The following is a 26,732-nucleotide window of genomic DNA, read 5'->3' as shown; positions in this document are numbered from 1 at the left end:
AGTTTAATACTGACATTTGGAAGCTAGAAGGCAGTGCAGATTTATCTCCCTCTTGATAACTTTTCATCTAAAATAGAGGTAGGGATACAGCTTGCCTTTGACTTGGTACCAATTTTCTATTAATATATGGCATTCTGATAAGACCAGTGTGTGATCACTTAAAGGGATGGGGAAGTGTTCATCGCTATGCAGATCTATCACTCAGATATTCATATGAGAGAGTATGTAATGCAGCAGAGAAAAACTTTAGAAGAGACACATGGACTTGTATTAAAAATGAGTAACAATTCATATGCGCATAACACATAACATATTCAGCTTGTACCTCACAACTGTACAAAGTAAAAATCAGATATGAGCATTAATACAAAGTTTATGAGATGAAGATAAATTAGCTGCTTGTTCTCTCTGGTGTCTCGATATTCAGTAAGTGGAAGAGAAAAAGTCAATATCCATTTCTGTTCTTGGACCTTCAGAACTATGACTGAACATCTTTAAATTCAACCAAACACACAAAAAAGAAAAACCTTCCTAAAAGGTTTTGTTAACTTCAAAAAACAGAGAGAGAACCAACAGCCAACTCGATCCTTCAAGGTAGTTAATTATATTGTCATAGAAAGAAAACACAGCATCTGCATGCATTCCCCTTCCACAGCTGTCTGCTGGAGACAAGGGTATGGAGACGGACAGGAAAGATAAAAGGCTGCCCTGCCAGAGTCTGTCCATAACGAAGAGCAAAACTACTTACATAACCAAAATTTAGTTCTTGAGTCTATCATTATTGTCTCTTACCCTCTGGAAAAATACAATTCCCATTCAGGAAATGTCTGAAAACAGTCATTCTTTTAGATAGTGTCAGCAATTTTAAAATAAATTATAAGTGAGAGTTTTAGTTTTAAGATACTCACCTATTCCAATGAAAGCAGCTTTGTAACCATTTTCTTTCAAAGTGCTAAGAGTCATGTCATCTGCTGAAAGGCTTTTCCCACAACTTATCTAGGAGAAACAATATTTTGAGTAACGGCATTTTAGCATTTGCTAAATTAAAATCATAATATTTAAAGTCAAAACTCTGTCTGTAACATTACTTAAATAATATGTGGATACTTTTCCCTCTTTTTAGTGTATAGACCTGCATAAAGACAACAGTACATAAATATAGTACTGAAATGATTTTTTAAGAGCTAAGTATAGAAGAAAGACCACTGTAATTAAAATCAAGTCAGTAAATTTTTGTCACTTATTTAATGTATCCAAAGCACTATGCCAGGAACTTTACCCAAGAAAATGATAAATGAGACACAGTATTCCTGCTTTCATATAGTCAAGTAAGGACAGAAGATCTACACAAATAAATATAATATAAAACTTTATGATCACCACATGTATATGGAAGTTCAGAGGATGGAGTGATTCTAGCCAAGGTTGTATGGATGAGAATGCAGAGAGGAAATGGGGATAGGATTTCAAAAGGAGAACTGTCCAGGGAAGACAGACAAAGTTGCAGATAGAGTGTAGTCACCTCCACTAAAGATCACAATGCTTTGGTCAATCTGACAAGTTATTTCAGATCTGGAACCTGGTTCCTGAGAAGGAAGTAGGGGACCCTGTAATGTCCTGGGAGGTAAATACTGTAGTGATTATCCTAGTCCCCCAAAAGGGTTATGGTCATTTACTCAGGCAACCATGCATTGAGAAAGAGTACTAGGCAGACATTTCAAGGACTATTGTACCAGGCCCTTCACTGACCCTGATACCTAGAGATACAAGAATGGAAAGCCATGGGAGAGGTAAAGATGGGCTGCTGCAGTGGCTCAAGTGGTAGAGTGCCTGCCTAGTAAGTTTGAGACCCTGAGTTCAAAACTCCAGTACTGCAATAATAATGATAATAATAGTAATAATAATAATGGAGGCTGACTAAAGTCTGGTTCACAGTGGCCCCCAAGACCACCTACCCTGTCAGTGGGCATTCTTCTAGCCTCCAACCACACAACTGAAATTGCTGTATTTGCCGAGTGAATTAATACCAAGCAGCACCTTTGGTCTATGTAGCAAGAGCTACAGTAGCTATCGCAGCTGGGAAGGCTGCACAGAAACATATGAAAACTGAGCAAGAGAGTAACTCAGATACAGCATCAGTGGGTGTGGATGGGATGCAGAAAGATGGTAATGCACCAACCAGTTTGGCCCTCTTAGAGAGACATGGTTTCTACAGGATGCAGGCTTATGTAAAAAGAAGCCCTGAGAGCAGTTTCTGTGACAGCTATGCTTTTATTGCTAGAACAGATTGATAAGGTCAGGGAACACTGCATGAGGCCATTGATTTTGTGAAGGTACACATTGTCCACTACAATTAGAAAGTGTATCGGAAACAGTTCACACTCAGGGAATACAGAGAGAAATATTCATATTCAGTTGGCCTTGGGGATATGCCTTCAGCAAAAATATATATATATTGTCTGAAATGATCTGGACTTTCCACAGAAACTCGTAACACCCCACTATGTTGACAGCATCATGGGAACTGGACACCATGAGCAGAAGGTGGTGAGTGGGAGGGAGACTTTAAGACATATGAACTCCAGAAAGTGGAAGATGAACCTACAATCAGGGGCTGGCTCCTGAGTGAACTTTAGAGAGCCAGTTGTCAGGTATCAAGACACATATCCTATCTAAAGCAAAAGACAGCTGGATCCTGTGCTCCCTTCTACAAAGAAAGAAACACAATGCCTGATAAGTTTCTTGGGATTCTTCAGAAAGGCAGAAAGTAACACGTTTCTAAAACCTAAAGTATCTACACTGAGTTAGAAGAGCCTTCGCCAATGCAACAGAGATGACAGCAGCTACCATGCACAGAGGACTTGCAAAACTGCAGGGCTCTCTTCTGAGTACTGCAAATACTAACTTCATCCTTATGACGGCCTCATGTGATGGCCCCAGGACCCCCATTTTACAGATGATAACAGTAAAGGCTGGGAGACCTTGGACAACTTTTATTGAGAGCATGAGTGTAGTCTAATTTCAGAAGCAGCCTGCTCTACATCCATGCTCTTACATGTCTTGAGGTGGGATGAAGGAGTGAGCTGGTCAATCCTCAAAGGAAAGAACAACATACTGTATGTAAAGAACTTCTAAAGATGTAAATCAAAGAGTGGAGAGTGAATTGTGGGGAGAAGATGCCTTCCAGTAGATCAGGGAGGGCCATTTTTTATCTTCTTAAAAGATCAATTCTATTTTTTTATATTAACAGGGTAGCTGTTTGGAAGTTTATAATAAATGGACAATGAAGGTGAGATTACTGATATTCCAAACTCGGGACAATATCAAGTACCATAAAGTGAACCAATAATTAAACATACTATTAAAAGCATTTAGGGTATCTAAGAGTGAATGTTACAATTAGAATTAGCAGGATAAGATCCTATCAGAAGTATCTAATAGTGAGGTTGCATATATTGATTGTAAAAAAGGGTTCATCATGACATTTCCATTTCCATACATGCATATAATATAATTTGATCAAACTTACTCACTCTATTACTCTCTCTTATCTTCCCTCTTCTATCCCCCCTTTTATTTTAGTTTCTTATTAAAATTCATTATGCTATTTTCATTTATACCTTAATAGATTTTTTATTTAAAAAGGTGGATAATTCCATTGCTTATTTTATGAATAAAATAACCTTATGCTAACATATAGTAAGTGTTAGATGTGAAAGAATATAACAGGTTCATATATTCTAAATAAGTCATAAGCAAATTGAAAAAGAATGCAATTTCCAAAATTGAGCTGGTAAATGCCCTACCAGTGGGCTAAATAGTGAAAATGATCTTCAGAAACTTGATCTTAGTTTTAGGTCACCACCACCTCAGCAAATTGATCAAACAGAAACCTGCCATTCCTTCTGAATGTGCCGTAGAGCTTAGTGTAGTAGTGGGCTTGCATTACGTATCAAATGGTGAAGGCATTCCAGCACTTCCACCACAGTACAATAAGCATGCCTGTGAGTTTACCATATGCAGAGATGTGCAAACATTCTGTATTTCTACTATTTTAGTAGATGATCAGGGAAGGAAAAAGTTAAAATTTCCTTTTCTGTTGGGAAGAGTCTTAACAGTTGGTATTAATCTGGGGTGAAATCAAAGACTTGACCTTGACCTGTGGACAGGCCCTGTGGAGAAGATGAATGATAGTCACCATGGGGTGGAAATAAGAACAGAAAAGTGGTAATGATAGTCAATGGAGTGACAGACAGCTGGATGCTTCTCTCTACGTGATTGGGAGTCTATCCAAATTTCTCTTTCCTGCAAATTTCAATCCCTGAACATTTCCCATGGAGTAAATAAACCACTCTCAATCAGAAAGAACCAGAGGAAAGATTCTTTGATGAAAGAGTTAGTTAGCTTACATTATGCTTAGGAAGTTGAGCTGACATTTGTAAAACTTAACTAAAACTAGTAGAAGAAGACAATCCCTGAGAAAGATGCATGTCATTGTTCTCTCATATGCAAAATCTAGTCCTAAAAAAATAAATGACAGGAATGTAAAACAGGTTCTATTTGGGAATGGGAACAAGTAGAAGGTGGGAGGGTAAAAGGAGAGGATGAATGAGATGGGGTGAATATGGCTGAAGTACTTTATACACATGAATGAAAACAGAACAATGAAACCTGTTGAAATTGTTTTAAGATGGGAAGAGGATGAGGGACTGATGGATGGGTTGATTTGACCCAGGTACATTGTAGGCATGACTGAAAATATCACAATGAAACGTCTTTCTACAAATAAATGTTAATCAAAATATTTTTTAAAACATAATGACTGATATCAAAAACTTTCTACTAGCTGATACTCTATGAAATCTCAATATTATATGTTAAGTAGACCTGATGCTAGAGAAATGTTCACCTGGTGATCACTTTGTATTTTTGCTCCTTCATTCCTTGTTACTTTGAAATATGTGGCATTTTCCATCTTGTTTACCTTAGTGGATTACTGTACACATACTGCCTCCTTTTATTGTTAGTAATATATAATTAGATACTTCCCAGCTGTATTGAGAATAAAAATTCACTCCATTTCAAGTTCAGTGTAATGGTTACTACTCTGACCCAATATCAGTTCTAAATATCACACACACTAAGCCAAATTTCCAGACACTAACCACTTTGAGATTTGACTAATATTTTATTTACAAATATATAGCATGTATCCACATATGTAATAAGACTTATCATTGCACAGTAGAGATATAAACTTTTTGGAGTGGTACTCTAACTGAAATGAAATATTTGATGTCAACTATAAAAATACACGTAATGAGGTACATGATCTTAACTTTGGCTTAATAGACCAAGTATCTCCAGAAATTCATGGATAGAAAATAAAAGGATTTTTAAAGATAGTACTTAGCTTTGTTAGATAAAACTATTTCGCTTGGTAATAATGCACATTTCTCTCCTTCTGGTAGGTGATGATATCATTTTTACATTTATTTTCCAATACTATTCAATGTTAATAGAAATTCTTGCTTCAGATAACCATAGGGGAAAACAACATGATAAACAGAAGTTATTAAGAAAAAAAGACTATATTAGATGTTTTTCTAAAATTATGAAGAAGAAATGCATTGTCATCACAAAAGAAGTTTAATCAAAACAGAGTTCTGTCAAAATATTTTAGGAAATGGAAAATATATATATTTTATCATTTATAGAAAAATGCAAGGTCTTACATGTTTATTTTACAATTTTAATATTAGAAATGGAAACATCACAAAAACTATGAAAAAATTCACATCCAACTAAATAGTGAATTGCATGACATAAAAGATCATTTAGCCTCAATGATCACTAACACTGCTGGGTACAAATATCATAGGAGAGTCTATTAAAATCTGTCTTGGGTTGAAAATAATTTACTGAAATTTTACATTGATGTTAAGAGTTATTATGCAAACAACTTAGAAGCTACTTGTCCTGAAGAAGAAGTAATTCTACTACATTAGATGACATTTTGATGTGAAATCAATTGAAAGTTTATCTGGTAAATTAAAACCTGTACATACTATAAAGTAAAGTTAAAAAAGAAAAATCTGAATAGTGTCACTGGAATGGATACCACCAGTATCACTATTACAGAAGCAAACAAAAGAATTGTCCTATACAACTGTTATCCAAATGGGAAAAACAAAATCACAATTACTCAGGAAAATAACCATATTAAAATAATGAAAACATATGGAGGTTGACAAAGATTTAATTCGGGACAAGTTAATAACCTTAAATGTCTCCATTATTCAATCTATAAAAATGAAAGTTAGTAAGTGTAAAACTCAGGAGGTTTAAAAATAAATGGGGAGAATTAATAAAACTCCAGTCAGCAATTAGTGAATCAGAAAACATCAAGCTTTGAGAACAAGTTCTTTTGGAGAACACATTAGCTACAGAAATTGCTACCTTGTCTTTCTGAGAAACAGTTAATAAGATGCAAGATAAGTCTAGAGATGCGAAGGCAATTACAGCCATAAGTATAGATGAGATATTTCGTGTACTAGAATATCATGTTTAAGTCTATGCTAATAAATTCAAAAGACTTAATGAAACAAATTTGTCTATGAAAATAAACATTGTCAAAATTGACACTGCAATAAAAGATATGCAAAATATCAATAACCTTGAAGACATTTTTGAAAATGGTTAAATTCTCTCTTATAAACAGGTTTTGAGGTCAGAATCACAAAATTTTCCAACTTGCTGAAAAGGACAAGTCTCAAGACAATATTCTTATCAATGATAAAATAATTAAATGCTTGAATGTTTATTGTTATAATGATAACATAACTCTTTCACCCAAAATTCACAGTGCAATGAAAATAAACAAATCAACCACAACAAAGCAAAAATGTGCTTTGTAGATTTTAAACTGCACAAGGGCAACAAAAGTGTTTGACTATTCTCTGTAACGTGACTATTCTCATATTCTTTGCATAACTAAGGGAAGGCAAAAGAAAACTTTGAAAAAGAACAAAATAAATATAATTCTACAAATCCAGAAATAATGATTTATGATAGAAAGGGGAAAAGGGGGATATATTCCTGAAGTGCAAAGATTAATATAATTCAACATACAAACTGAATATAAGTTTATAACAAAGACAGTTGAAAAATTTAAAGCATTTTCTTTATAAAATTTTTCAAGTTAATAAAACCTTGGTAAACTACAACAAGAAAAGTATTCAATATGATTAAGATGTTCAGAGACAAGAAAATGATTCCACAGGCTAAATTCTTTCACCCTCTAGAGATGCCAGACATCGAAATAGTGAAAGAAAAAAATATATACAACGTACAAATAACATATAAAATTCTCATGAATTTTTGGTGACATGACATTTGACTTGAAAAAGAATTAACTGACTCTAAGATATGAGACAAACTGAAATTACTCAACAGGAAAATTTGCTCAAGGAGATGACTGGGAGTAAGAGGAAAAATTGAACTCTGCTCTAGATGTGATTGATTTATATTACTTAAATATAGTATGACTGATAAGCTGCTAAGAATACAGGACTGCAGTTTGAGAGAAGTTGGTTCTAGATGGTCTCATCTTTGGTACACTACTTATTAAAAGTAAAAGGACTTGGGTCACATGACAAGGGGAGAGCACATATGGGAAATATAGGATAGGTAGAAAACCCAAAATATGAAAGTGTTTGATGTCTCCACTCCAGAGGAACTAATACAGAAACCTTACAGCGACAGAGGTTATCATGAGCAGGGGATCAGGAACCAGTGTAAAGATCAGTTAGAGATGAATCAACATGGGTTGTAACACATTTGTACATGGAAGCAATGCTAGGAATCTGTCTGTATAGCTATCCTTAAATCAACTAGCAAAAACGCTTTGTCTTCCTAAAATTATGCTTATGTGTTCTCTTCAACAAAATTAGAGATAAGGCCAGAACAGGTTCTGCCTGGAAGCGAGGGGGGTTGGGGAGGAGAAAGAGGGGGCAGGGAGGGCAGGGTGGAGAAATGACCCAAATAATGTATGCACATGTGAATAAATGAATAAAAAGAAAGAACCCCTGGCCAGGCACCATTTACTCACATCTGTACTGCTAGCTGCTTAGGAGGCTGACATCAGGAGGATCATGATTCCAGAGCAGCCCAGGTAAGAAGTTTGGGATAACCTATGTCTACCAGGCTGGGTGCAGTAGTGTGCACCTGTCATCCCAGCTATGTGGGAAGCTAAAATTGCAGGCAAAGGGATTGTGATTCAGGACAGCCCAAGCAAAAAAAAAGACCTCATCTCAACAAAGAAAAGCTGTGTGTAGTGGTACATGCCTATCATTCCACCTGTGACAGGAAGCCTAAAATAGGAGGACTTTGGTCCAGGATGGCCTGGGCAAGAACAAGACCCTATCTCCAAAATAACCAGACAAAAAAGGTAGATGTATGCCTGAAGTGGTAGAGTGGCTGCCTAGCAAGAATGAAGCCATGAGTTCGAACCCTAGTACTACCAAAAAATCAAAAAGTAAATTCTGAATATATATTTGTTGAATAAATAAAACAAACTTAATAGAAAGTACAAGAAAAATCATCAAGACAATGCTAGATGATGAAAATCAGACAGATGATAGATACATAGATGATAGATAGAAGATAGATAATAGATGACAGATGATAGATAGGTGACAGACAGAGCTAGATAGACACCCATATATGAAAGAATTTGTACATCAAAAGCTGCATAGGAGTCACACAAACTGCATGAACCCAGAGAAAAGTTGACTTTGTCGCCAGGAAATGATAGTTGATGTTAAAACATAAAAATGTTGCTGAGAAAAGAGAAGACAGCAGATGATAAGAATTTGTTGATGAGGAAAAGCAGGTAACGTGTGCTGACCATCCTCGGGTTGAAGTCACTAAGTCCTTGGAGCTGCAAGAGCATTCCATCAATCTATGCGAGTCTTCAAACAAAGGGAAAGATTGCTGTTTCCCCTCAGAACTGTCCATAAATCTCAGAGCTTACAAAGCAGTTCTGAGCACTAATCCCTCTTCAAGTCTTCAGACATGTGAAAAGTGGACAAAAGTATATTACAAACATCCAAGTTTTTTCTCAATGATGTAATGAATCCATAGGTTTTAAAATTTAAATGCCCACAATAGTGATAAGTTCTTTCCATAAATGTCCCAAACAATCTGCATCATTTGATACTTAAATATTTCCAGAGACAACTGAGCTCATGTAGGAACAGGTATGCTTATGTATTTTTCACTGGGTAGTAGCATTTTTTGGGTGGTATTGGAGTTTGAACTCAGGGCCTTGTGATAGCTAGGCAAGAACTCTTTCACGTGAGCCACCCCCACATCTTTCTGCTTGAATTTGTTTTTCAGGTAGGGTCTTGTGCTCCATGCCCAGGGCCAGCCAGACTGTAAGATCCTCTTTCCATCTCTTGCATAGCTAGGATTTAAGATGTGTGCCACCAGTCTGACTTATTTTTTTGAGATATGGTCTCAGTACATTTTTTTTGCCCAAACTTGCCTCAAACCAGGATCCTCTGATCTCTGCCTCCTACAGGCATGCACCACTGTACCCAGCCAGAAGTAACAAATTCTGTGAATAGCTGTTGACTAAGGTGAAAGATACTATGTCAAAGCTGTCTAACTATGAAATTTAAAAGTAGCATGACTGTAGCTGAAATATACACTTTCCACACTCAGTACTTTGTGCTACTCTGTTTTGACAAGTTTTCAGATACTTGTAATGAGTGTTTTCTAATTTATGAAATATATATGGTCTTGTGGAAACTGAATACAATTTTTGCAATCACTTAAAAACTAAATTTGTCAATGTCTCAATTTCTGAATCATCTTCAAATGGTAGTTACACCAAGTATGAGTTTGAAATTTCAACAAATATTTCCTTATTTTATGAGAATTAGGTAAGAGCACAAATTCAAAAATGAAAGATATTTAAAGAACTTTCTAGAACATAATTTGTAAATAGCCATCACTATAATTTTTAATGCTGAGTTTTCATAAACTGTGCACATCACACTGTGTTTTTGCTATCAGACTTTTTGGTCAGTAATTACATGTGAAAGTTTCATTACTTAGCCACTGTCAAATAAAATGTAAATATAAATGTAAAAGCAGAAAATATTGTTTTAAGTGTTTCTTCTTTGTTGATATTTTAACTTTTACTCATAAAAGCAATACCCAGGAGAAGTTTACTTATTACTTTGCAAAATGTCTTCTGCCTGTGCTTACAGAATATATTATGCAAAACATGGAATATTATTAATCCATTGTGTCACATGGAAAATTAACATTTTTGAAACAAAACCCATAATATATTCAAGTGGAGAGCAACAGTATAATACTCTTATTTAGTGTAAAAAGGGAGACATTTAAAGTTATATTCTTAAAGCACAATGGGTCTACTTTTCCAGTCTTTCAAAGAACAACACGGTTTTTCATAAAACTATTAAAAAATACAAAACTATTGCTTTCTACCCCATTGATTTACTGCTCATGTTGAAGAAGGATTTTCACATTTACAATACCGACATGTTGCATATAATAAATAACATCAGATTCTTCAAGAAATTATGTAAAATTGTGAAATACCAGTGTTTCAGAGGACAACTTGCGGGAAAGAGTGTGATTAAAGAGACCAGCCTTGTGTGAGCTGCAGGAGCCCCTACAGCAACTCAGGAATTTGCTTCTCCGAGACAATTAATCACATGCAGGCTGCAGATGAGAACTATCGATTGCCCTTTTCCAGGCTGGTGGCATTCCGACAGCAGACAGACAAACGCCCTGAGCAAGGGGAGCATCGCTCTGCTTCTGCCTGGTGCAGATTTTAATTGTTCTTTCTGAAAACGCACAGTGTTTGCTGTGGTTACTCTTTCCTGTAGACCTTACTGCTTTCTGTTGAAAAATGCACACAGTGCTATGTTTTCACTCACCTTTACACCAAGGTCCTTCATAAGCTCAATCTCAAAATTCACCACATCGTATGGCAGCCGGAACTGAGGGATTTCAGAAGTACTGATAAAAGAGAAGAGGAAGAAGCATGAGCTGAAATATTACCAACCTGAAGAAAATGCAACATGTCCTTATTGATCAGGATTAAAGGAATAGGTATCGCTTCTGGTGGCATTTACATGTACTATAATGTGAGTTATTAGTATATCCATTTTTATTACCATGGCAAAATGTTACATGGACTAAAGCTAAAGTAGAAACTGATGTAAAAAATAATAAATTATATATAATGAGAAACAATAAGTATAAAATTGATCAAATGCAATTCTAAACTTTTGAATTTAATATTTAGTTGATTCATTTACTAAATAAACAATTCTATGAATTATTATTTCATGGAATTATGCACATAGAAATTCATGGAATTATTCAAAGTTCAAAAGATTATTTGAAACTTTTAGTAATTCCATAAAATTCTACAAACATAAATCTACTGAAATAATTCCATGAATATCTATGACAATAAAATATTAAAAAGGAAAGATTAATTCTATTTATAGTGTAATATGCACATATCACATGCAGATGCATATTCTAAAATAGATCTGTACCTTGTTGACATTCAAATGTGTAACTTTGTATCACATGCTGTTCCTAATATTACAGCAAGGATTCCATGTGATCTAAAGAACAGTTAACCATTGCTCTTCTGCGAAAGCAGTAAGTGTCCAGAAGGATACTACCATGAAAAGAGAATTCCCGTGTAATATCAGTGCTCTTTGTCTGCACTGCAAAAGATCTCAGGGGGCCTACTGTACCATGATCTCAGCAGTATAATACTTCACACTTCCAAAAGTGTGAAGTAAACTCAAATAACTTCACACTTTTACAGCGACAAAAAGGCTCTGTGTTTCCATGAATATATAGCAATCCATTCATTCATTCATCTGTTCCTTCAACAGACAATTACAAATTGCCAAGCTCACTGTTAAGCTGCAGTCATATGACGGTGAATTTCACCAAATTCTAACTTTTAATAAATTATCTTTCTGGTGAGAAAAGATACATAAGCAGATAACTATGATAGAATGTGATCCAATGAAATGTAGATCTATAAATGTATATATATATATACATATTCATTTATCCATATATGTAAATATATATGGATTATAGCTATTAGTTTTGAAATAAGTGACTGTAGAAGATGAACCATTTAGGTCTTCCAAAGCAAAGGCTTTCAAAGTGCACATGTACCCTTTTCATTCTATGGTGACATTAGAACTTGATAATTAAATTAGTTTCCATACATCAAACAGTCGGTAAGGCGACAAGCTCAATGCTGTGGAAAATGCCAAGTATTAAACGGTATGAAATGAAAGCCCCATACTAAATCAGTCTCCTGTCTACTTAGGAAGATAAGATTATATGCAAGAATGAATTTGAAGCTATGTCCAAGAGGAAGCATTCAAACCTTGAACTCCGGCAATGTTCTCTCTTAGTTTCTTAGCATGCCCTGGACGCCACAGAAGTTTTGCCTTCAAACATCAAGAAGAATGAGTCTCAACTAATACAGGTTGTGTATAGATGCAAAAAACACCCGGCATTGACAGTTATGAGGTTTTGTGGAAGACTTCAACTTTTTTTTTTTTTGGTTGTACTAGAGTTTGAACTCAGGACCTTGCGCTTGCTAGGTAAGCACTCTTCCACTTAAGTCACAACTCAGTGCGGGAGATGGATTTTAAAGTTACTAAAATTGGGGTCTGATGAGGTCCCTCTAAAGGCTGGACAGGAAATCCAAACAAGAAAAGAATGTGGGACAAAAATAAAGAATTCAAGTCAAGTAAACCGACTAAAGCAAAGAGAAATACACCCAGATACATTGTGAAGCTGAGCACATTCTTAGGGCTAAATTCCACTCTGGGATTTTTATGGGATCAAGAAAAAATGTGCTGGTACAGGACAATGACTCTGCTTTGACACTTTTTCAAAATACTTTTATAGAGATGCAGTTCACAACATTTAAAGGGCATAATCCAGTGGATTTTAGGATATTCACGGAGTTACACAACCGTCACCACTATTTTAGAACATTTTCATCATCCCAAAAAAGAAAAGACACACCACAACCACTGGTTTCTCTCCCTCCACAGCCCATCATCTCTACCTACCTGACCCCAAACAATCGCCTGTCTAGTTTCTGCCTCTATTTACCTATCATGGACAATTTTCTCACTACTCTTATCTACGCATAATTAGGTATCTTTGACCATCATTTGCCCATCTCCTGCTCCTTCAAGCTACCCAAGGTTCTGGTAGCCACCAGTCTACTTTCTCCTGTCATGAGATCAGCCTCTTCATCATCATCATTCCAGAGATGATGAGGTCATGCAGGATTTGACTTTTCATGCATGGCATATTTCACTTCACATTCCACAGGTTCACCTGTGCTGTCACAGATGACAGAGCTTTATTCTTTTCATAGCTTAACAGCACTCCATTGAGTGCATTTACTGCATTTTCTTTACCTATTCATTTGTTGATGTGCACAGACTGACTCCATGCCTCTGCTACTGGGAACAGCGCTACAAAAAGCACAGAGGTGACGACTACACCTATGGGACTGCTGGGTGACATGCCTGGTCTATTAAGAACTTTTAAAGAAATCTCCATGTTCATTTCCATAATGGCTGTACTGATTTACATTCTTCCAAGTGTCTACAAGCTCCTTCTCTACATCCTCAACACTTTTGATCTTTCTGACGATGTCATTCTCACAAGTAGGAGATGATTTCTCGATGGTATTTTGATTTGTTTTACTTCTCTGATGAGTCATTTCTTATACCTATGGACCATTTGTATGTCTTCATTTAAGAAACAGATATTCTGGGCTTCTGTCAATTTTTATAATAAAGTTACTTGATTTCTTCCTGCTGTGAGTCCCTCACACATGTTTGGATATGAACACCTTATCGAATAGAGAATTAGAAAATATTTTCTCCCATCGCCCATGTTTTTCCCCAATTCAGTTGGTTGTTTCACTGCTATGCAGAATCTTTTTATTCATTTATTTATTCAGTCAATTTTTGGTTTTTTTACCTCTGCTTTTGAGGTTATTTGTAAGAAATCATTGCCCAGACCAAAGCCATGAGGTTTTTCTCTATCTTCTATTTATTTATTTCATAAATTCAGACTTACATTTAAGTCCTTAATCCATTTTGTGTTGATTTGAGATACAGATCTAGTTTCATTCTTCTGTGTGTGGATATTCAATCTCCCCAGCAGAACTGACAGAAAAGATTAGCTTTTCCTCACTCTGTGTTCTTGGCACCTTTTCAGGAAGATCAGTTAGCTTTATTTCTGAACTCTGTTCCACTCCATTGGCTGATGTGTCCATTTTTATGTCAACATCATGCTATTTTGGTTATGATAGCTTTGCACTATATTTCAAAGTCATGTAATGTGAGGCCCCCAAGTTTATTCTTTTTGTTCAAGATTGCCTTGGAAGTTCAGGCTCATTTGAAGTTCCATATGAATATTAGAATCATTTTTTCTGTTTCTGTGGAGACATCTGGGATTTGGGTAGGGATTACATCAAATCTGTTAGATTGCTTTGAGTAGAATAGGTATTTCAACATTTATTCTCCCAATCCATGAGTACAGGATATCTTTTCTCTTTTTGTGTGTCCCCTTCAGATTCTATTTGAATATTTTATAGTTTTAATTGCAGAGATCTCTCATTTGCTGGCTAAATTATTCCTAGGTACTTTTTGTAGCTATTATAAATGGATTGCATTCTCATTATCTTTTTTTCAGAGAGTTGGTGGTGAGTGTGTAGAAATGGTACTGAATTATGTGTGATTTTGTATCCTGCTGCTTTACTAAACTTGATTACTAGATTCAAGTTTTTTTGTTGTTGTCTTTAGGGTTTTCTATTGTAAGATACAGTCATCTGCAGTCAAGAACAACAAAGAAAACCTTTCCTCCATTCCAATTTGGATCTTCTCTTATCTACCTGCTCTGGTTGGCAGCAGTACTATGTTGAATAGATGTGCAAAAACTGGGTGTGCTTCCTTTTTCCAGGTCTCAGGGAAAAAGCCTCAACCATTTCACATTCAATATGATGTTCACAGTGGGTTTATCATATACAACCTTTATTGAGTATAGGTACATTCCTCATATAGCTAATTTATTCAGATTTGTATAATGATGGGACATTGAATATTGTCAATTTTTTTATCTACTGAAATTATCATATAGCTTTTGTCTTTTATTCTGTTAACACGACATCTCATATTTACTGAATTGTATATGTTGTACCATCCTTGCATCTCTAGGATAAATCTCAATCACAGTGAATGATCTTTTTAATGTGCTGTTGAACTTAATAACAAGTTATCAGGATCTATAGTTATCAGGATATTGATTAACTTACAGTTTTCTTTTTGCTGTGTCATTTTCTGCTTTTGCTAGCAAGGTAATGATAGCCTTGTGCAATGAATTTGAAAGTGCTCAGTCCTCATTAATTTTTTTGTATAGTCTCCTCAGTTTTTTTTAGTATTGGGGAAAATTAGCAATGAAGCTATCAGGTCCTGAACTTCTCTTTGAGGAGAAACATTTTTTACTGAATGAGTTTTCTTGTCTGTTCAGATTTTCTATTTCCTCCTGATTCAAACTTTGTAGGTTGTCTGTTTCTAGGAATTTTTCATTTCTTCTAGGTTATTCAATTGTTTTGTGTTTAATTGGTTATTTCAGTCTCTTGACTCATTGCATTTCTATGGTATCAGTTGTAATGTCTCCTCTTTCATCACTGATTTTATTTATTGAGCCTTCTTTTATCCTAGTCTAGCTAAAGTTTGTTGGTTTTGCTTATGTTTTCAACAAGTCAATGCTGTTTTATTAGTTTTTTGTATTCTTTTTTAGTTCCATTTCATTCACTTCTGTTTGATCTTTGCTATTTCTCTGCCGCTAATTTGGGGTTGAAATCTATCTCTTCAGTTCCTTGAACTGCAATGTCAGGATGTTTACACTTTTTTTTGATGTGCTCTTTATTACTATAATCTTCCCTCACAGAGCTGCTTTTGCTACACCCAATATGATTTGATATTTTCTATTTTCAGTTTCATTTGTTGTAATTTTTTAAATTCTTTTTAGTTTTATCCATAACCCATTGATTATTCTGGAACATGCTGCTTAATTTCCATGTATTTCATAAACTTTCCAAAATTTCTCTTGTGGTCCAAAAAGTACTTGATATGAATTCAGTTTTTTCAAATATTTTATGATGTTTTGTGGCCTAACATATGCTCTGTCCTGGAGAGTGTTCCATGGCAGGTAAGAAGAATGTGTGTTCTATGCTTTAGATGGAATCCTCTATAAATGTTTACTAGGGACATTTGGTTTAGAGATTAGTGTAAATCCGATGGGGTTTTTGTTGGTTTTCTGACTATATTACCTGTCCATTGCTAAAAGTGAGATTCTGGAATCAATCATTCCCTTTAGCTGTATTAATATTTGCTTTCTGGATTTGGATGCTCCATTGTTGGGCGCATGTATACTTACATTTGTCATATCCACCTGGTAAATTAACCTAATATACTATATAGTGATCTCCTTTGAGTCCTTTTACAGTTTTGACTTAAGCTGTGTTTCATCTGATGTGACAAAAGCCATTCAGCCATTTTGATTTCCACATGCATTTAATATCTTTATCAGTCTCTGCCCCTACAGAAGACGTAAGTGTCTAATGGAGAACACAGTGTTGGCTCCAGCTATTGTTTTAAATCCATTTAGCTACTCTGTCTTTTAGTTGGAGAATATAACCCAATTATATTCAAAGTGATTGGTAGGTAAGGATTTACTGTTGACATTTTGGTAATTATTTTCTAATTGTTTTGTATATCTTTTTTTCCCTTTTCTTTCTTTTTAAATTATTTTCTCTGTTAATATCTTTGATTTCTTGACTTTAATTTTTAGTATATATGTATATTATAGTTTTCTATTTTTTATTCCATAAACCTCACAAAAGTCATCAAGTAGTTTTCACAGATTATTTTAATCTGATAACAACTTAACTTTGCTTGCAAATTAACAGAAAAATCCACACTCTATCCCTTAACTCTGTCCCCCACATTCTGAACTTTTGGTGGGGGGAGGGGCTGCTATAGAGATTGAACCCTGGGCCTCACACATGTTAGGCAAGTGCTTGTAACCACTTGATCTATGCCCACCACCCTTTTATTTGTATTTTATTTTTGGGATCGAGTCTTGCTGACTTTTCCAGGCTGAAGTCAAACTCAGTATCCTCCTGCTTCTACTGTCAAATATCTGGGATTAGAGGTCAATTGACACTGTGTTCAGTTCATGCATAGGAATTTTGAAATCAGTTACATCTTTGCATGTTGCATTATCTATTAGTAAGTTATTTTAGCTATTTTTTTTACTAGTTCTATTTTAACTTACATTCTGAAGACAGTGATTTCTGTGCTATCCATTACATTGTGAGAGTATCTGAAATTGAGTGACTCGACTTTTAATGGTGGAGTTTATACTTCTGGATGTTTTCATGTCACTCACTAGCATCTTTTTTTTTTTTTCAGTTGAAAAACTCCACACTTAGCCTTTCAAAGCTGAACTCTTTCAGCTTTGCTTTGTCTGGGAAGGTCTTCTATAATTTTTGGAAGGGGGATGTTTCTGGGTTCAGGGTTCTTGAGTGGCAAGTTTTTTCTTCAGCACTTTGAACATTATCATACCACTCTTTCTTGGCTTGTGTGTTTTCCACTGAAAAAATATGTTATGAGGTATCCCTGATATAAACATTGACCATATAATTATGTTTCAAAGACAAACTACATATATGACAGCAGCCCCAAAACACTGTATTGGAACTGACAAATTCTTATCACCTTATAGTGTCAAAGCATTGTAATGTCACAACACAGTGATCATGTTTGTGGTGATACTGGTATGGAAAAAACTTACTATATGCTCATCATATAAAACTGGAACACAATTACATACAGTACACAGTAATTAATAAGCAGCTCTTTTAATGATCTATGTATTTACTATGCTATCTATATTTTTTATTATTACTTTAGAGTATGTTTGAACTTATAAAAAAGTGGGGGTTCACACCTGAAGTTCCAACTACTTGAGACACTGAGGTTGGAAGTTCACTTGGCCCCAGGAGTTCAAGACCAGCCTGAACAGCAGAGTGAGACTCCATCTCAAAAAACTTCTACTGCAAAGCTTTACGCAGCATTATACCAGCGGCAGCCTTGTACATTTCACTTACCCCATTTCTTGATCTAATCATTTTCTCTGTGCTTAATTTAATCTTTTGTTGCTTGTTGATAGCCCATGTACATACAAAAACCACTAGTAAGGTTGCCAGTAAGGGGTCAAGTTGAATAATTGACATGAAAATGAAATCATAATTGATTTAAGGACTACAAAGATAAACAACCTGTGATGGTATTTTTCACCATTTAGGAATGTCACATGCTGCCATAGCAAAGACTGTGAACAAAAATAAGGAGCAGCTAAAGAACTTGCTTCATTGAAGGCCATAAGGCTTAAAAATTAAGAAGATCCCAAATTAGCATGGAGAAACTTTGAATGAGCTGGACTAAAGACCATACACAAAAGCACATCTCTCTTAGATTCACGATGACCATGGCTAAAGTAGTATGTTTGCTTCTGATGCTAAAAGAAACAGCTACATCTATTCAACTGTGGTGTTGAATGTGCTGATAGCTCTGGTGACTTAAACAACTCAAGAACTTCATCCATTACTTCGTGTGAAAGTGAATGGTGAGTTGTGCTGATGTGACAGTCATTGAAGAGTTTTTGGAAACTCAGCATAAGCTAATTTGGGGGAAATTTTACTTGCCAGAGCAAGTTCTGGCAATAGCAGTCTGGCAGAGCAAATCTAATAGAGCAATAGGCTACATCATATTGCCTGGGTGTGCAGTAGGCTGCAGCACCTGGATTTACATAAGAACACTGCATGATGTTATCAAAATGATAAAAAAAAATCACTTAACAAAGCACATCTCAGAATATAACACCATGATTATGTGAATTGTGACTGATTTGCTTTTTCCCCTGCTGATGACTTTAGGGTCCCCCTAAAGGGGGGCTTATGTGTGACAATCTGATTATATATTGTGAGGTAGGCTTATGTGTATTGAAATTGACTGGAGCTCCTTGACCTACCTACCTGAATGTTTATATCTTTCAACAAGTTTACAAAGTTTTCTGCTATTATTTCTTTAAATAAGCTTTCTGCCCTTTTCTATTTCTTATTGGACACCATTGAGTCATACATTTGTTCTTTTGATGGTAACCCTTTTGTTTTTTTTCTTCTCTGACTCTATACTTTCTATTAATATGTCTCAGATTCTATCTTCTGATTGATTAATTCTACCACTGATGCTGACTATTTCATTTTTCTTTTTGTTCACTGCATTTTTTTGGTAGATCATGTATGTGTTTGGTATTTTTTTAATTTTAAGTCTTTGTTAAATTTCTTTGCTGAATTTCTGAATTGTTTCTCTGTATTTTCTTGAAGATCATATAAAGCAACTATTTTGCAAAGATTTTTTTCTCATTCTGTAGGCTGTCTCATCACTCTGATAATTATTTCTTTCATGTGCAGATGCCAGATGAGCCTGCTGTTCCACTCCTGAGTATATCCCTGAATTCTGTAACTCGGCATCCAATAGTGATACCTGTGCATCATGTTTTTGTGGCACTATTCACAATATCTAAATTATGGAATAAGCCTAGGTGCACACTAATAGATCAATAAAGATAGAAAATATAGTATATGTAGTTATCTATAAGGAAGGATAAAATTATGTCACTTCCCAGAAAATAGATGGATCTGAAGAGCATCATATTAAGTGAAATAAGCCAGCCTCAGAAAGAGAAACACTGCAGGTTTTATCTCATGTGGAATCTAGGTCCACAAATACAGACAGACAAACAGAAAGACATGAACTTAAACAAAGGAATATTTGAGGGGGGGCGATAAAGAGGAAGAGGGGGAAGGGGAAAGGAAAGTAATGGGGGTGAGGAAGATCAAAATACAACTATTTTGAATTCATCAGAGTGTTCATAATGCCCATCTCTATATGGTCAGTCACTGGCTTCTTATTTTGTCCATGTGGTAATGTTACATTTCCCTTATTGTTCTTGATCCATGTGGTCTTGTGCTGATGTCTGCACACTGAGGAAGTAAGGTATTAATTCCAATTTTTGTTGTCTAGCTTTATTGGAGATTACCTTGAACATTAAGCCTGTCCAGAAATTCTAGACAACTCTGTTGTGGCCCCAAGTCTATGATGTTTGTAGCTAGCAGTGCTTGGAGGTAGCCAAAGCCCAGGTATGCTGTGGAAGAAACTGTACCAGGCTGCAATACCCTTAACTGCCAAGGCAGGTTCAAGCCAGGCTTGAATAAAAGCCCCCGTCCATTGAGTCCTCCCTCAATGGAGCAGTGGGTTATTCTAAGTCCAAGGCTAGTGTACTCAACCAGTGATGATGCAGTCAAGAACAAAACTGCATTTAGTTGGGGCTGCAGGTTTCTACCTGGTGCCAAAGCAAGCATAGAGACACAGACCTTGGGTCCTGGGGATCTGCACCATGCAAGATTTTACTATTGTGTGGTATTGAGCTCCAAGGTTGTCTTATATATATATCTTTCAATTTCTCCCAGGAGAATGACATCCTTATGCATGCTGTGCAGCCTGGCCTTGGAAGAGTGGTGCAGGTAATGTCAAACTGTCCTTTCTCTTCTCTTCAATGTGCCTTATTTTATCACTGTGCTTTAAACAGGTCTGTGATCTCTCACACAGTTTCCTTCACTAAGTGAAAGTATTTGAATTAATGTCTCTGCGTGAAGATGATCAGTGGAGTACAATTTCACTATCTTGCTCTGTTCCTTCACCAAAACTGACACTTTAGAAGCGCTCTCCTTGGATTTATCGTTACCTGGTATAGCCTATATTTGGCTTTTTGTTCATTATCTGCCTCTGCATCACTGGAATATTAGGCCCATGAGAATAAACACTTTGTCTTGTTCCCTTCTTCTACTCTAGTGCCAGAATGATCAGCACAGAGTAGGTGTTCTAGTAAATATTGAATACGTCAAGGAAGGCAAGAAGGAACCAGATGAGTATCAGGTCAGGGAGGACTTTCTGCAACAGGCAGGATTCATTATCTCTTAGATTATGGGGAGTTATTAAAGGATTTCAAGTAGAAGAGTTACAGAATCAGATTTGGAAACTGAAAGAAAGTTTTATGTGAAATAGAACAATAAAACATATCGTGAACATTTTAAAGTGGTGGGGGGAGAGAGGGGGAGAGAGGGAGAGAGATGGTGGAGGTAAAGCTAGCCACAGTACATTGCAAGCATAGACAGAAATGTCACAGTGAAACCCCCTGTATGAGTAATATGTGTTAATAAAAATACTTTTTAAAATAAAGGAAGGTTTTTGAAAAGACAAATCAGGAAGCCAAAAGAATAGTTTGGAAGTTTCTGCAGTTGTTACAGGTGAGAGACATAAATAACATCACAGATGGGGAACCTTGAGGACATTTTTAAAAGCATCCACAAGATGCAACTGCCAAGGTACTAAAGAGAAATCCTGGTAATTACTGCATTCTTTGGTGATGGCCAGCCTTGAGATGGTAAGCTTAGGAGATAACAGTGGTAGGGTGAAGTTTATGAAGAGGAGATGTCCACAGTGTGGATGTAGGAAGACATTGCCCAGGTCAGAGAGAGACATGAGGGTAAATAAAGATAATTTGCCTGTGGTTAGTAATTAAATCCAGGAGTGTCTCAACAGACTGTGTGCAAGAAAGCACAATAAATGGAATTTGATAGAAATGATTACTTCCCAAGTTTGTTGTGCTTATGAAAACAGTATTTCATTCATCTCCCTTTTCTTTTAACAATCTAAGGCTTTGAAAGAAAATTTTACTTGCAGCAACTGTAAATCCTTCAATGCAGTCAGTGGGATATCAGATAACATGAAAAAAATTTTCTGTCTTCTATGCTCATGTTTCTTCTGTGTAATGGAATATACCTGGAACAGCTCCATTGCATTTTTTAAAGCACAAATCTCATGCTTTGACAGAGTTTGCTTCAGCTCTCTATTATGAATGTACTAGCCTTTAAATTTGCAATGGAGCACATGTTATCAGAATCTTTTCTATTGCTGTAACTAATTCACCTAGATCATTTTCCTTTAATGATAATCGATATGAAGTACAATAGATACACTGACAACACTGTATCAACTAAAACAAAGGACAGCATTGCCTATCCTACCCACACAAGCACCAGAATAAATATTAATTTTTAAATAAAATCAAGATCAGAAAGTCTATATGTGCATGCATACTTAACAATCTCTTAACATCATTTTGCATATGCCTGATACCATAAAGTTCCTTTTACCCTGTTAAATAAACGTTTTCAAAAGAAAACACAGCTGATATTTAGGTCCTTGATCCATTTTGAGATGATACTAGTACAGAGTGATAGACATGTATCTAGTTTCAGTTTCTTGCAGATGGATAACCACTTTGCCCAGCAACATTTGTTGAAGAGGCTGTCTTTTCTCCATCGTAGGTTTTTGGCAACTTTGTCAAAGATGAGGTAGGTATAGTTGTGTGGCTTCATATCTGGGTCCTCTATTCTGTTCCACTGGTCTTCATGTCTCTTTTTGTGCCAGTACCATGCTGTTTTTATTGCTATTGCTTTGTAATTTAGTTTGAAGTTGGGTATTGTGATACCTCCAGCATTGTTCTTTTGACTGAGTATTGCCTTGGCTATTCATGGTCTCTCGTGTTTCCAAATGAACTGTAGAGTTGATTTTTCAATCTCCGTGATGAAAGTCATTGGGATTTTGATGGGAACTGCATTAAACATGTAGATTGCTTTTGGTAGCATTGTCATTTTCACTATGTTGATTCTACTGATCCATGAGCACGGGAGATCTTTCCATGTTCTGTAGTCTTCCTCGATCTCTTTCTTCAGGAGTTTGTAGTTCACCTTACAGAGTTCATTCACATCTTTTGTTAAATTTATTCCTAGGTATTTGATTTTTTTTGAGGCTATTGTGAATGGAATTGTTTTCTTATATTCCTTCTCAGTTTGTTCATTGTTGGTGTATAGAAAAATTAATGATTTTTGTAGGTTGATTTTGTATCCTGCCACCTTACTGTAGCTGTTTTTGGTGTCTAAGAATTTTTGGGTGGAGTTTTTTGGGTCTTTAAGGTATAGGATCATATCATCTGCAAATAAGGATATTTTGACAGTTTCTTTACCTATTTGTGTTCCTTTTATTTCTTCTTCTTGCTTAATTGCTCTGGCTAGGAATTCTAGTACTATGTTGAATAGGAGTGGGGAAAGTGGGCACCCTTGTCTCATTCCTGATTTTAGAGGGAATGGTTTCAGTTTTTCACCATTAAGTATGAGCAGGAAGCACTCTGGAACTAATAGGTATAGGCAAGGACTTCCTCAATAGAACCCCAGCAGCCCAGCAACTAAGAGAAAGGATGGACAAATGGGACTTTATAAAATTAAAAAGCTTCTGCACCACAAAAGAAGTAGTCTCTAAACTGAAGAGACCACCCACCGAGTGGGAGAAAATATTTGCCACCTATACATCAGACAAGGGACTTATAACCAGAATATACAGGGAACTTAAGAAACTAAACTCTCCTAAAATTAATGAACCAATTAAAAAATGGGCAACTGAACTTAATAGAACTTTCTCAAAAGAAGAAATTCAAATGGCAAAAGAACACATGAAAAAATGCTCACTATCTCTAGCAATAAAGGAAATGCAAATTAAAACCACTCTAAGATTCCACCTCCCCCCTGTTAGAATAGCTATAATCAAAAACACCACCAACAACATGTGCTGGTGAGGATGTGGGGAGAAAGGAACCCTAATCCACTGCTGGTGGGAATGCAAGCTAGTATAACCACTCTGGAAAAAAATTTAGAGTCTTCTTAAAAATCTAAACATAGACCTGCCATATGATCCAGCAGTCCCACTCCTGGGGATATACCCAAAGGAATGCAACACAGGTTACTCCAGAGGCACCTGCACACCCATGTTTATTGCAGCACTATTCACAATAGCCAAGTTATGGAAACAACCAAGATGCCCCACTATTGATGAATGGATCAAGAAAATGTGGTACTTGTACACAATGGAACTTTACTCAGCCATGAAGAAGAATGAAATCTTATCATTTACAGGTAAATGGATGGAACTAGAGAACATCATTCTGAGTGAGGTCAGCCAAGCTCAGAAGACCAAAAAATCGTATGTTCTCCCTCATATGCAGACTTTAGATCTAGGGCAAATACAGCAATGTGGTTGGACTTGGATCACATGATAAGGGGAGAGCACATTTCGGTGATATAGAAATAGGTAGAAAATCCAAAACATGAAAGTATTTGATGTCCCCACTCCAGAGGAGCTAATACAGAAACCTTAAAGCAACAGAGGTTATCATGAGAAGGGGATCAGTAACCAGGGTAAAGATCAGTTAGAGGTGAATCAACATGAGTCATAACACATGTACACGAAAGCAATGCTAGGAATATTTCTGTATAGCCATCCTCAACTCAACTAGCAAAAACACTTTGTCTTCCTTATTAGGCTAGTCTCTTTTCTTCAACAAAAGTAGTGATAAAGGCAGAACAGGACCTTCCTGGAACTAAAGAGGGGAAGGGGGGAGAGGGTGAGTGAGGGGGCAGAGGGGGAAAGAAATGACCCAAATAATGTATGCACATGTGAATAAAAAAAAGGAAAGAAAAAAATAAATAAATAAAATTCAGGACCCAACAAAACTAAAAAAAAAGAAGACAGGGTTGGAGAAAAGTACAACAACTTTTTACAACAAATTTTATACAAAAAAATGTATAAAATAATCATTTTATACATTTGTTACAGATTAAAAAAAATTGGCTGTGATTGATACAATAGGGAATAAACTCAGTATCTCTCACTGACATGTGACTTTTAAAAAAGTTATACAGATTCAGCAGGGATAAAAGAATCTGTTTGGATGGAACAGAAAAGGAAAGATAAGCCTTGACATTGCCTCTTAAAGCAATTGATTTTGAATAAAAGCTATTTTAATCTTTTTTAGGCACTTGGGCAAATCAGGAGAATGAGAGGCATCTGTCAGTAAGTGAGAAGACAAAAGGAAAGTTTTATGGTTGTAATTCTGACTAAATCTGTTTTTTATTTTTAATAATCTCATAACAGTGACCCAGAATGCCTCTACTGTGAGACAACAAGAATGACATTGATTCAATATTTTAACCTGTGCTTAGGAACTGAGAATAAAGACATAAAACAAGAGGAAAAAAAAACTTGTTTGGTCATGAAACCAGGGTAGTCTACCCCATTAAAACTGTTCAACAAATATATAGATATTTAGTAATAATTTGTATAACTTACATAAATTATTAGAATGAAAAATAAATATAAAGATGCTAACCACCATAGTCTGCTACAACTGGGAATGTATAATAATTTACAACCAGGGCTGATTCATTTTAGACTTCTTGTGAGAATGCAATTAAGGGAAAAAAGATTTTCACCCATCCATCGGGGTACACAACAATTAAGTTCATATTTTTTAAATTAGCTCACATATTCACTGGTGTGTATAATTGGAAAAAAACCCTACAATGGTTATACATATGTTGTTAATAGATTATGCTTTTCCTAATTAATAAAGCTGTGGTAAAATGCCATTAAAAAGGATACTCAGAATCCTTATAGCAAAATAAATTAAATATTATTTCCAAGGAAAAACAAATTCATCCAATATGTGCAATCTCTTAAAGTCAATATACAGAAATAATTATTTCATGACCATTGGGTGACTTATGTTTCATATCAACTATGAAAGGTTTTCCTGATATTTTAGTTTGACCAAAAACATTTTGTCCGGAAGTATTATTTTAATGATAGCTTACATAACAATATTTATGTAAGAAATGTACAAAAATGTCTATATTAATGAAACAAAATATGGATAATTTTATATTGTTTTTAGTTTAGCACAGTGTAACCTAACCAACATTGAATTTTAACACTAATCACCCATATCTACAGGTGCCATAAGAGACATCACAAAATTTAGTTATAACTACATTAAATTTATATCCTGTGATTATTAAATATAATAAATATATTGCTTAATTAATAGTCTGGTAGGTACAAAAACATAAGTGATAAGTACAGAAACACATATTCTAAATGGTGATAGTTTATAGTCCATAATTTCTTAACAAGCGTTATCACACTTAGGGAAAATAATAAAAACTGATTAATGTTAACTTACCACCAAACTTCTTTCTCATTTTTAAATCAAATGTTTCATGCAACATCTACTCCTTACTTATAATAAATTTTATTTCTGCATGTTCAAAAATGCAATATGTGTACAATACAGAGTTTATTTTAAATAAAGCAAATTCCACTTTTAAGTTTGGTTTACACATCTGAAAGTCACTGATGCAAAATGACCATTTTCCTTTTCCATGCCTGGGTTCACATGAGGATAAAATGACCATGTGACTAAATCCCAGTTGAGAATGATGATGCTGATTAGTACCAAATATTACAAAGATATTAATCGTGCAAACACAATGAAAGTAAACATTTCAAGAGAACACTTTTGGTAGGTTCTGA

General features: G+C 35.5%; 1 protein-coding gene across 4 annotated transcripts in view; it reads right to left on the bottom strand.

Annotated features, from left to right (window-relative positions):
- Positions 1–26,732, bottom strand: part of Dpyd (dihydropyrimidine dehydrogenase) — a 798,376-nt gene that overhangs the window by 550,678 nt on the left and 220,966 nt on the right. For all 4 annotated transcript variants that reach the window (XM_074050934.1, XM_074050937.1, XM_074050935.1 and 1 more), the window contains 2 exons: positions 10,977–11,058; positions 909–996 (listed from right to left, as the gene is read on the bottom strand). In XM_074050934.1, the coding sequence (XP_073907035.1) occupies positions 909–996; positions 10,977–11,058 (170 nt within the window). The remainder of the gene's footprint in view (positions 1–908; positions 997–10,976; positions 11,059–26,732) is intronic.

Source organism: Castor canadensis, chromosome 12 (genome assembly GCF_047511655.1).
Source record: "Castor canadensis chromosome 12, mCasCan1.hap1v2, whole genome shotgun sequence".
Lineage (NCBI taxonomy): Eukaryota > Metazoa > Chordata > Mammalia > Rodentia > Castoridae > Castor > Castor canadensis.
The sequence above is the reverse complement of the archived record's forward strand: the minus strand, read 5'-3'. Positions and strand labels throughout refer to the sequence as shown.